The 13,534-nt window shown below is 38.9% G+C and overlaps 1 protein-coding gene across 1 annotated transcript; it reads left to right on the top strand.

Moving 5' to 3' along the window:
• The first annotated feature begins 7,526 nt into the window (after positions 1-7,526).
• Positions 7,527-8,194, top strand: LOC131224085 (uncharacterized). Its single transcript, XM_058219649.1, has one exon. It carries the CDS (start codon positions 7,584-7,586, stop codon positions 8,127-8,129), a length of 546 nt encoding a protein of 181 aa, XP_058075632.1. The 5' UTR covers positions 7,527-7,583; the 3' UTR covers positions 8,130-8,194.
• The last annotated feature ends 5,340 nt before the right edge of the window (positions 8,195-13,534 follow it).

The raw sequence follows: 13,534 nt of genomic DNA, 5'->3' as shown, positions 1-13,534 counted from the left end.
ACTCAGTCTACCACTTGAGCTATGGATCTGGGTGGCAATCAGCCATAAAGGTTTTGATGGTAGGCTCCACTTACACACCTTTCCCTATGAACTTTTGATTAATCCTACGCTTGAATTTGGGCGGAGAGAAACCATTGGATGGATTGGATGCACTACACCCATCATGTGGGTCCACTTGAATTTGAATTAGACGATTCCAAGGTAGATGTTGGGAACCACCAAGGGTGGTGTATCTATGAATGTGATGCCCAAGTGAAAGCCGATTCAAATCTCAAGTGGATTACACCACGCTAAACACCGGTGATTGAACGTCCACCGTTAAAAACTTCCCAAGGCCCATTGTGATGTTTATATGCCATCTAAACCTGTTGATAAGGTCACACAGACCTGGACAAAGAGAAAACACAAATAAACTTTTGTAGCATCAGGAAATTTTTAATGGTGGGCATTCAATCACCACTGTTTTCAGTGGTGTGGTCCACATGAGATTTAAATATACTTCATTTTTTTGGCTCATGTCTTATGGATCCACCACCACGTCAGTGGTTTCCCGCATCCACTGAATCTGCCTCTCTAATTGAGCGTGTGGGGAAAGTGGCTTATTAATTTTTACAGCCTGACCCGGGAGCGGATTGGATACTGAACACTTTAGTAACTAAAAGGCTGATGAAGTGACGTGGCAAAATAGCATTGGTAGATATGAATCGACCATTTCCTTTCACTAAATGCTCTTCCAATGGAGACCCATAGGCTAATGTTTTTCCGTTTAGGCCGTGAACACACTCGGCAACACACTAGGCCACGCATAGGTAATTGTTTATATTAAGAAAAAAAGGGCATAGATTTATGGCAAAAGACTTTCCCAGAAAGTTCCTCACCTGATAACTTAGGTGGAGCCCATTGTGATGTTTGTGAGAAATCCTACCCGTCCATCTGTTTTTTGAGTTCAATTCAAGACATGAAGCCAAAAATGAACCGTTTCCATAGCTCAAATGGGCCAACAATGTGATATTTGAACGTCCACAATTGAAATAGTTCATCCCAATAGGAATGAAGTTATTAACGGTATGGATGGCTTGTAAACATCATTGTCAAACCTAGGTAGATTTTAACAGTAGGAATTTTCCTAACCACATTTTCCTTTAGTATGGCCCACTTGACCTTTGGATACGGTTCATTTTTATCATCATGTCCTGAAATGAACTCCAAAAACAGATGGAAGGGGAGGATTTCTCACAAACATCACAGTGAGCCCCACCTGGGTTCCCAGCGGATGGAAATTCGTGTCGAGAAACAATCGTACGTGGAGTTTACCAGTACGTGGCCAGGGGAAGCGGATTGCGTATTGCGTACTGAGTAAACTCTATGGGTCCACTGTGATTTATGTATTTCACCAGTCCGTTCATCTATTTGATAAGATAATTTTAAGACCTTACCTCAAAACATAAGCATTTAAAAGGCTAAAATCAACCACACAAAAGGAAATAGTGTGAATTGAATTTATACCGTTGAAAAGTTCTTGGGGACCATAGAAGTTTTGGATCAAGATTATATTTGTTTTTAACCTTCATCTATGTTTGTTGATCCTTTGAACAGTTTGGATGAAAAATAAACATCACTGTGGGGCCTTGAAATCATTATTTCCACGGTTTCCTGTGGTATGGTCCACTTGATATTTTTATAAGCTTAAATTTTAGGCTCAACGCCTAAAATTAGATGTAAAAACAGCTGGAAGGTGTGGATAAATCACATAAATTCACAGTGAGCCCAACCGAATTTTCTCAGTTTGGCAATCGGATATCGTGGCTGAGTGGGTGCACGGGGGAAACGGAGAAAGATCCGTTAACGGGATCTAACGGAGTAGCATTTATACCAAAGGATTTTCCGACATCACTTCGGTGGCCTAAGCGTTCAGTATCCAATCCGCTACCCTTGACCCAAGCCTTGGACGGCCCGGTCATACAGGAGGAATAATGTAGGTGGTGTGCAGCAACATTCCCATGCACCTACTTGTAATTGGAATCTTTTGTACTTATATCTCCACCATCCATTTGGTCCATTCCATTGTCCTTAAGCGTGCATTTAATTTTTGAACTGGTGATCCAGACCATCTAGCCAGTCACGTGTAATGAATGGACGAGATTATATATATTTAGGTCCAATTGATGCTTACGATCTTCCAAATGCTATGTGTTTTTACAAATAGCCCAAGAAGAGTGGACTGGACATAATGGACGGTTTTGATAGGTGATGTAGATTCCAACCTTTCCAAAATGAAACTAGGTGCATGAAAACGTTTCCATACACAGCGAGCCAGTGATCATTTCTCAGTTAGATTCTCGGGAAATTTTCCTTGCATTCACAATCTATAGCTGCGGTTTATAACCGTAGCCTTATGTATATAGCCACCGTGAATGCAACTGTATTCTCGTCTGCAAATAGTGTGTCCCTATAGAATGGTTTACCAAAGTTGGAGCGTGTTGAAACGATGAAGGCTAAAAGGTGGCGTCTACGGTCAATTTCTGCGTACAACAGGAAACGGATTGGCTACTCCCCCAGCCACCCACGAATGGCTATGGTCGGTTCCATGTACGCCCAACATGATGTGTATGTTTCATCCATGTCATCCATATATTTTTTCAGATCATTTTATGGTATGAGACCAAAAATTAGATATATCTAAATCTCAAATGAACCACATTACTGGAAACGGTGTTGAATGAGCGTCGACCAGTAAAAACCTTTTGGGGGCCATAAAAGTTTTAGATCAAGCTGATCTTTGTTTTTTCCGTTCATCTGGTCCTGTATGACCTAATCAACATATTGGATGTCAAATAAACAGTGCAATGGGCCTTAGGAAGATTTTAATGGTGAATATCAAATCACTATTGTTTTCCTGTGGTGTGATCCACCTTAGATATATATCGCACTCATTTTTTGGGATCAAGCCCTAAAATGATCTGTAAAAATGGATGAACGGAATGGATGAAACGCATACATCAAGTGGAGTAGCCAATCCAGTTCCCAGATAACATTATCCACCTAGCAGTTTTTGCACGACTCTTATTATAAAGGCCCACAGCCTCAAGTGTATATTTGATAAAGTGGAAGAAATGGAGAAAACTCCTTCACAAGTAAAAAAGGCGACGCCCCAGATCTCTCTCCAGCCGTTCGATCATTCGGACATTGATGATCTCTTGGTATGGCCGGTGACGATCATGTGACCTAGTTTTGCAGGTGGGACACTTACACTTCCAAAGACGATACACTCAACTTCCTCAAAGAAGTCATAGTTTACCACCCATGGTATAGAGCCATATGGATAGACAACTGTCCAATTGGGTCCATCTACGTCCTTCCAGGGACTGGAAAGGACTCACGTCGAGGAAGTTGTAGGAACCATGTGATCTAGTGTTCAAAGGTCTAGGTTAATGGCATTTTCGTAATTATTACTGATCGGTGAGTTTTAGAAAATCTAATGGCTCCACGTGGTTATAGGCACGTTTCTAAACAATTCTTACAAAAGAACGTATATCTAAATCATTTTAGATAGGGAGTTATTCACTATGTCATTCAATGGAAAGTACTTGCGTCAAATCACGTGATGGATGATCTTGCCTTGAAATTAATGGTTAAATGGCTTGATTTACTGAATAGAGATCATTTCAGTGGTTTGATTCGCATCAGGATATAGAGGTAAGGTTATAATAGTTAAGTTTGTATCACACACATGTACATATTACGTTAAATTCTTTGTAACACTCAAAAACTTTAAATACTCAGATATTGAAAAGTTCGAGGTGTTACACTACTGAAGTGACATCACCAAGTTCCGTGGGTCCTATCATAATGTATGTGTTATATCCACACGGACCACACTGTCCATCCATTTGGAGAGATCATTTTAGGGCATGATCCAAAGAATGAGTCAGATCTAAAGCTACATTGGACCCCACCACAGAACAGTGGAGAGAGTGACACCCACCATTGAAACCTTCCTAAGGTCCACCTTGATTTTTTATTTGAGATCCAATTTGTTCATAAGTTAACACAAATATTAAAGAAGACAAAACACAAATATCAACTTCATCGGAAACTTTTGTGGCCCTTAGAAGTTTTTAATGGTGGGTGTCACTCTGATTCTGGGTCCACTCTATCTTTGGATCTGAATCATTCTTTGGCTCATGCCCTAAAATGGTCTCTCCAAATGAATGGACGATGTGAATACAAAACATACATTATGGTAGGAGCCACAAAACTTGGTGACATCACTGCAATGGTGGTCCGGCTACTCAACCTGTCGGTAGCGAATCCGCACCCTGAATTTGGATGGACAATAACCATGGATGGATGGACGCGGATTAGATACTGATAGGTTTGGTAGCTAGATTGGCTACCAAAGTGACGTCACCTAGTTCTATGGGTCCCACCATGATATATGTTTTATATCTACATCATCCATCCATTTGGAGAGATCATTTTAGAGCATAAACCAAAGAATGAGTCAAATCCAAATCTCAAGTGGACCCAACAAAGAAAACAGTGGAGAGAGTGACACCAACCATTAAAAACTTCTACGTGCCACAAAAGTTTTTAATCAAGCTGATATTTGTGTTTTCCCTTCTTTAATGTCTTTATTAACTTATGAGCAGGTTGGATCTTAAATAAACATTACAGTGGGTCTAAGAAGGTTTCAACCGTGGACGTCACTCTCTCCACTGTTTTCTTTGCTGGGCCCGCTCCAACCTTGAATCTACTTCATTTTTTTTCTCATGCCCTAAAATGATCTCTCCAAGTGGATGGACATTGTGGATACAACACATACACCAGGGTGCGACCTACAAAACTAGGTGACATCACTTCAGTAGCTGGTCTCGCTACTCAACCGTTCAGTAGCCGGGTCCTAGCTCTTGCTCGGGTGGTAGACTCCAAGGAGTTTCAACTCCTGGTCAAGGGTTCGAGTACCCATAGGTGGTGAAATTACACTAGCGTGAGTGTGTGAGGGTGTGTGTGCGTGTAAGGAAAAAAAAAAAAAACCGCTCAGTAGCTAATCCGCATCCTGGATGGATTGGATGCACTATACCCATCACGTGGGTCCGCTTGAATTTGAATCAGACGATTACTAGGTATATCATCTTGGGAACCACCGGGTGGTGTATCTATGAATGTGATGCCCACGTGATGTACGTGTTTTATATCTACCAACGTTCATCTATTCTGCCAGCTATTTTGCCAGCTGAAGTGGAAGCCGATTCAAATCTCAAGTGGATTACACCACACTAAACACTGGTGATTGAACGTCCACCATTAAAAACATTCCAGGGCCATGGTGATGTTTATATGCCATCTAAATCTATTGATAAGATCACACGGACCAGGACAAAGAGAAAACACGAATATCAATTCGATCCAAGACTGTTGTAGCATCAGGAAGTTTTTAATGGTGAGCATGCAATCACCACTGTTTCCTGTGGTGTAGTCCACCTGATATTTCAATCCATTTCATTTTTGGTCTCATGCCTTCAAATTAGCTGGAAAAACAGTTGAACGGTGTAGATATAAAACAAATAAATCATGGTGAGCCCTATATCATGGGTCCACCAACTTCATTGATTTCCCTCATCCACTGAATCTGCCTCGCTACTTAAGAGCGTGGGGGCAGCTGCGCATTATTTTTTATGCCATGACCCAGTAAGGGAAGCGGATTGGCTGATGTACATACGTATCGTGTGAAGACGAGCGACGACGCTCCTCGAGCTCCTGAGTTGTACGAACGGTTCAAATGAGATCAAAGTACATGGCCCCACAATGATGTATTTATTATATCCACACCGTTCATCCAATTTTTGAGATCATTTTAAAGAATTAGAAAAAAAATTAATCATATCCAAAGCTCAAATGGACCACACGAGAAATAGCAGCCAAGATCATGATTTTCACTGTTAAAAAATTCTTAGGTCCCACTATGACTTTTATTTTCCATCCAATCTGTTAACAAGGTCAAAAATACATGGATGAAGAGGAAAAACAAATTTCATATTGATCCGAAACTTCAAAAGGGTTTCAATAGTAGACGTCCAATCCCCCACTGTGTTTTGCAGTGTGTTCCATTGATCTTTAGATATGTCTTATTTTTAAGCTTAAGCCTTAAGACGAGTAGCTCAAAAGAATGGACAGCATACCTCATGATGGCACCCACGGAACTTGCTGACGTCAATATATAAGTTTTTTATAGCTGGTGTGTGATAAACCAGCCAATCCGCTTCCGTTCTCGTGGCCGCCTCGGTACAAAGGAGGATTGGAGGAGTGATATAGCTGGTGTACAGGAACCTTCCCATGCACCTAGTTGTAATTGGAATCTTTAGTACTCATATCTCCACCATCTATTTGGTCCATTCGATTATTCTTAAGCGTTCATGTAAAATTCATTTCTGAACTGATAATCCAGAGCATCTATCCATTCATGTGCAATGAATGGACAAGATTATGTATATTTAGGTCCCATTGATACTTAAGATCATCCAAATGATATATGTTTTTACAAGTAGCTAAAGAAGAGTGCACTGGACATAATGAACGGTTTTGATAGGTGATGTAGATTCTAAGCTTTCCAAATGAAACTAGGTGCATGAAAATGTTTCCATACACCGCGAGCCAGTGATCATTTCTCAGTTAGATTCTCGAGAAGAGAAATTGACCACTGTAAACGCTACCTTTTACTAAGCTTCTTTTCAACACGCTTCGAAACTTTACTTTTCCAAGGTAAACCATTCCGTACAGACACACTATTTGCGGTCGAAACTGGCATTCACAACCTATCACTACGGATCATAACCGTAGTTAGAGGTATTTGAATAAAAAGGTTTGATCGTCTGCAAATAGTATATCCGTACATAATGGTTTACTTTTGAGAAAGTAAAGTTTGGGAGCGTCTTGAAAAGACGCCGGGTAAAAGGTGGCGTTTACGGTTGTCAATTTCTCTGGATTCTCTGCCGAGAACAGGAAACGGATTGGCTACTCCCACTGCCACTCGCCGATGGCTGATGGTGGGTTCTCTGTAGGCCCCAAGATGATGTATATGTTTCATCAATGCCGTCCATATATATTTTCAGATCATTTTATGACATGAGACCAAAAATGAGTTATATCAAAGTCTCAAATAGACCACATTACAGGAAACAGTGTTGAATGAGCGTCGACCATTATAAACTTTTTGGGGCCATAAAAGTTTTAGATCAAGCTGATTTTTTTTTTTTCCGTTCATCTAGTCCTGTATGACCTAATCAACATATAGGAATGTCAAATAAACTGTACAATGGGCCTTAGGAAGATTTTAATGGTGAATATCCAATCACTGTTGTTTTCCTGTGGTGTGATCCACCTTAGATTTATATCCCACTCATTTTTTGTGATCAAGCACTAAAATAATCTGTAAAAATGGATGAACCGAATGGATGAAACACATACATCAGGTGGAGTAGCCAATCCGTTCCCAGATAACATTATCCACCTAGCAGTTTTTGCACGACTCTTATTATATAAAGGCCCACAGCCTCAAGTGTACATTTGATAAAGTGGAAGAAATGGAGAAAACTCCTCCACAAGTAAAAAAGGCGACGCCCCAGATCTCTCTCCGACCGTTCGATCTTTCGGACGTTGATGATTTCTTGGTATGGGCCGGCGACGATCATGTGACCCAGTTTTGCAGTTGGGACACTTACACTTCCAGAGACAATGCACTCAACTTCCTCAAAGAAGTCACAGTTTCCCACCCATGGTATAGAGCCATATGCATAGACAACCGTCCGATCGGGTCCATCTTCGTCCTTCCAGGGACTGGAAACGACGCACATCGAGGGGCGATTGGGTATGCATTGGGCCGTGAATACTGGGGACAAGGGATAGCTACACTAGCGGTCAAGATGGTGATTTCATCTATATTTAGTGAGTTTCCAGATTTGGAGAGGGTGGAAGGGCTTGTTATTGCAGAGAATGAGGCCTCACAAAGGGTATTGGAGAAGGCTGGGTTCCTGAGAGAGGGTCTGTTGAGGAAGTATACCTTTGTTAAGGGTAAGAGTAGGGACATTGTCATCTATAGCTTTTTGGCCACCGATCTCATGTTGAGGTGACCACTTACATGTTTTTGTGTGTTGTAGGAATGTTTAGTGATGTTTAATGAGAATTATTAGAATGATTTGTGCTCACAATTTGAATTTTAATGTGAGGCCTAAGTGGGCCCATCTATGGTTACGGTGAACCGCCTGATCGATCATGGTTTTAAGAATCGCCCGAGTTGTATACGACTCCGACTTGATGCGATCCAATTCTACACCATTTTATTTTTACTGTCCATTTTGAATGCCCTTAAGTATATGGCTGTGATTTAACCATTATTATTTTTGGGGTGATGTGGAATTTATGGTGAATTCCTCCTATCCAACGGCCTTTAAATCGATCTGGACCTTTAGCTCCATTGGCTATTATGCTAAAATCGTGCTAATAGGGTTATCCTATCCATCCAAATGCTTCCTTTTGTTTCTAATGGAATGGCCAAGATGGTCCATTGATGACCAGACCTTTTTTTTTTGTAAACAACGATAACTATTTATTATTTTGGCTTTGAATATAAGGAAATAATCAACGGATCGGTTTTTCTTTCTTAACTAAGCATATACCGGTTGGCTAAGGGCATTGGACCATTTTTTTTTTAATAAATCCAAATTTAGCATATGCTGCTAGGATTGGTAATGGGCCGAGCTAGGGTGTGGCCGAGGCTTGCCTTATAGCGTTTAGCCTCAGCCCGACCCTCTCCCTACTAGGCTAGGGCTAGGCCAATTGTCTGATTGAGAGCTTGGCCGGGCCTAACCTATAAGTCCACTGTATGCATGGACTTAAATGAGACCATTAATATGAGTCCATAATCATGCTTTGACGATGGACTCACAATAGTTTCAACATAAGATCATGAGTTGGAGTACCCATTATGGTACAATCCTATTGTGATGTGAGTACGTGAGTGTGTGAGGTGTGAGCGCGGGGGTGAAAAAAAATAAAAAATGAGGTCATCAATATATTATTCACCATCTAAAGTAGAGTTCCACAATATATACTCATGCCTTGGTGATAGACTCACAAGTTAGGCCCGGGTTTCATCATTTACCCTGGCCCATATGTAGTGGGCCTAGTTTTCAAGCTTAAGTCCAGCCATTGGGCTAAGTTTTAGTGGTCCAACCCTGGCCCATACAGCCCTCCCCTATTTTGTTGATGTTATTGAGAAGCTATGTCATAAGCAGTTGTATCCAGGTAGATAGCAGTTTCTAAAAACACCCTAAACTCTCTTATAATCAGAGCACTCGATCATTTCTCTAATTTTAAGTACTAGAACCAGAATACTACTTTAAGTGCATTTATTTAGTTTTATTAAGGAGCAATCCATATCTACGCATGTAGCACATATCTAGCAGTTGCTTTGATATGCTTGGGGAATCCAATGAATCAATCCAGACTGCCTATTAGGTTCTCCATACATCTCATGGGCTACATTGTAAATGAAATACTAATTGGTTGATCCCATCTTTTCATGAGTTGGCCTTCTTTTGTACACCAATCTATCTTTCAAGCCATGCATGGGGTGATAAGGGTACTCTGATGGAAATGATCCTTTAGAATCACAAGCAATCCATGGTGGCCCAATTGATAAATGGCTCAAATTGTTGATTAGGTCTATTCTTTCCACAATTATTTATTTTGGTTATCCATTCCATATGCCATTGATGGAATGATTAGAATCATTTGATTAACGTGATTTTTACATGAGAGCTTGTGAAATGTGTGGTCCAAGCCAAAGTAATTGTAATGCCGTAGTTTTTATTTTTTATACCAAAAAAAAGAAAAAGAAAAAAAAGAAAAGAAAAAAAAAGAAGAAGAAGAAACACTCCTATTTTAACTCTACGACTCAACACACCCTATGTATATATAGAGAGAGGGAGAGAAGGATTGGGGAAACACATTGCAAGTTAGTACATTATTTCTCATTTTTTTTATTTTTCTATGTAATGTATCGTTGATATGTGTGATGAACTTAAATTCGTCATCCATCTATCCTACATATATAGGTGGGAAGGTACAATTGTTGAAATTTTAGTTTAAATATAAAAAGGAAAATATTTTTTTTAAAAAATTTAAAAAATTAAAATTTATTTTCCCTCGAAAATGTTTTGATTTTTTTTTTAAAGGGTTTTTGCTTGGTCCCACATTGAACAAAGTGGTATAAAACTTTTGGCTTATAAAATCTTGTATGTGGAGTATTCTTAGCTGTGAGAGAGAGAGAGAGAGAGAGAGAGAGAGAGAGAGAGAGACTTAGGTTACATGCGAAACACACACATGCCTGCTCGAGCATGGGCGTGGGTAGTGTGGTTGTAGTGGCACTAGTTGACACACTTTGCATTTCATACGTGTAGCAATGGTCCACACCCATATGAATAAAGTGCATTGTGTAGCAATGGTCAGACCTAGAAGCCATTCAACATAACCAAGTTCAATCAGAATTTGATCTAAAATTGTAAACCAATTTTCCTTTCTTAAGAAGAACTCGAGAACAAGCTAAGTTGCTCAAATAATTGTGAATCACTATTCGAGTACTCCAAAAGTCTACCAGAGAAGTTAATTGCATTTTTTTTTTTTATTATTAGTTTTTTTAGAAGACCTCGAGAACAAGCTAAGTAGCTCAAATTGTGAACCACTGAGTTCGAGTACTCCAAAAGTCTACAAAAGAGGTGAACTGCGTTAGTCGAGTCCGTATAAAGGTCCCTTCATGATTGAAGCACATCAGACTTTACAAAGGTTTGTTGTATCCTAGAAGCGAGTTGGGTTACAAACTATATATGAGAAATAATCTCCAACATCAATTCCCCGCGCAAATAGCTTTAGGCTTTCGACTTAGAGAATTGCTCATTGTATCTAGTAATAGGTATTTTGACTTATATATTTAGGAATTGATTGATTGGATTATTAATTTTGATAATCGAAGGTTTTAATTATCTGAGCAAGATAATGAACGGACCAGATCAGTTGTACACTTGTTGTATTGTGAGATTTGGAACGTCTAAAAATGAGAACCCAAATTCATATGCAAGTGTCGTTATCACTTGGTGTAGAGGATCAGGATGGGCCACCAAAATGTGTGTGGCCAGATCCACACCATTCATCCAATTTTAGGGTTGAAAATGCCAGGACCCTGAATAACTGGATAATCCGATTGTTAGGTGGGCCACATTGATCTAAATAATATGTTAGATATCTTATGTATTATTAATCGAGCCGAATCTTCAGATGTGTGAGTTTCGATCTGATCAAATCAGTCCATATAATCATTGGGATCAAGCTACATTAAGATCAATAAATTGGTGGGCCACACTAATAAAATATCATTTATTCAATCTTGTAGTTTTGATTAACAGGTAACATGAGTGGTTCAGATCAATTGATCAATGGATCTCTCTCTTGTAATTGATCAAGAGAGGACCAATGACTGACTTGATCTATCCAACATGTTAATTTGGACTCTGGATCATCAAATTATGAAAATCCCTAAAAATTGTATTTAAAACTGTCCAAATTAGATCGAATCTGACAACTGTTGATTCGATCTTCGATCGGTGTTCGATCGATCGAAAAGGACAAAAATTGTCCTGAGACATGAACCTTAAAATTTCTTATTTTTTTGATTTGATCAATGGGCCATCGATCGAAGTTGATCGATCAATATATTTAATATATTTAATCGACAAATACCTGGACAAATCTGTCTAATTCGAAACCTTAATATTTGGACAAATGAATCTATAATACATGTAATTTACATACATTGGACCGCTTGTGTATTGCAGGAATAGGGTCAGCCATCTTTGTTTAATCAAGTGGCCCCCACACTAACCGGTGGTACTCACAAGCCCCACCGTAAGGGTTGGGTCCGCTGAGATTCGATTGATCAACATATGATCAACCAAAGGTGGGCTCCACCGTGTGGAATAATCGGATCAAGCAATAATATTGTTTATATAGTTGTTAGGGGATTTAAACTAGAATGGCGCATGAAGGATGCAGATAGCCTGGATTCCGTATACACAATATGATGGGCCCCCAAATCATGGGTTTTCTGTTTGGGTCGGTTCTTAAGGCATAGGGGTAACATGAGGCAATGTATCCAATGGATGGGTTAGATGTTGTGAATACATCATGTGGACATCTTTTTTTGGAACAAGAGGGCACTAGTACAACCAGAGCCACCCTTTTCGAAGTGAAGCCATAATAAAACGAACATGACCAAAATCTCCTAAATTTGTATATTCAATTTTTGAGCATTTTCTTTTGAATGTGAATAATTTTTTATTTTCTTCTCTTATAGGGTAAAACATAATTATGACATAAGTGGATGGTAAACTAGCATCATCGGAAATAAACGTATTATACTAATTTATTTTGCTAAGGGGGTGTTTGTTTTTTCAATTTCTAGTGTAAATGGTGATAAAACAAATGGTGATAAAACAACAATAGTTACATTTCTCTACTGTTTGAAAGAGAAAGATTCATCAAATGAATTGTGCCTTAATTGCCTCTTGAAAAATGTATTGGCTCATGCAGGAATTGCGTGAGAATAATTAGTGGGTTCCATCATGATATGTGCCTCTAATCTATGCCACCCATCTATTTTAAGAGCTCATTTTAGGGCCCAAGCCCAAAAATGAGATAGATAAGAAGCTCAAATGAGCTACACCAAACAAAACAGAACTAGTAATGACCTCTACTATGAAAAGTTAAATCCTTACTAGGGCCCACAATGATGTACATTTATCATCTAACCTATTCATAAGATCATACAATGACACCCAGATCCATAGCTATGCAACCTATTCATAAGATCATACAATGACACTCAGATCCAGGGGGTGGCTAACATGGAGTGTGTACTGACATGTGTGTATACTAACAAGCTAACCTTAAAAATAATAATAATAATAAAAAATAAATAATAAAAAAAAATCATACAATGCAGATAAAGGTAAAAGACAAAGTTAGACTTCATCCAACATTTCTATGGCCCCTAAAAAAAAAAATTTGTTGGGTGTTCAAATACCATTATTTTTTATATTATAATTCATTTCAAACACGATGTATTTATTAGTCATCTACCTCTTCATAAGAGCATACAATATAGATAAAGGCATAATACAAAATTTAATTTCATCCAAAATATCTATGGCCTAGCCCAAGAAGTTTTTAATGCCGGGCATTTAAGTCCCACCATTTTACATGTTGTGATCCACCTCAGTCGTGATACAATCTCTCTCTTTTTTCTTTTTCTTTTTTTCATGCTATAAAATGAGCTGCTAAAACCAACATGGATAAGACACATCTATTACAATGTACGATATAGTTTTTGACACCCCTTCTGTTATAGTGAAAACTTCATTTCATTTCATTTCATTTTAAATATTTTTCATTAAATTATAGGTAATTTTTATTTTCATTTCAT

This window comes from Magnolia sinica, chromosome 13, assembly GCF_029962835.1.
Source record: "Magnolia sinica isolate HGM2019 chromosome 13, MsV1, whole genome shotgun sequence".
Lineage (NCBI taxonomy): Eukaryota > Viridiplantae > Streptophyta > Magnoliopsida > Magnoliales > Magnoliaceae > Magnolia > Magnolia sinica.
The sequence above is the reverse complement of the archived record's forward strand: the minus strand, read 5'-3'. Positions and strand labels throughout refer to the sequence as shown.

Excerpts from the sequence above, each read along its gene's own strand:
- LOC131224085 (XM_058219649.1), top strand. The coding sequence starts at position 7,584 with ATGGAGAAAACTCCTCCACAAGTAAAAAAGGCGACGCCCCAGATCTCT.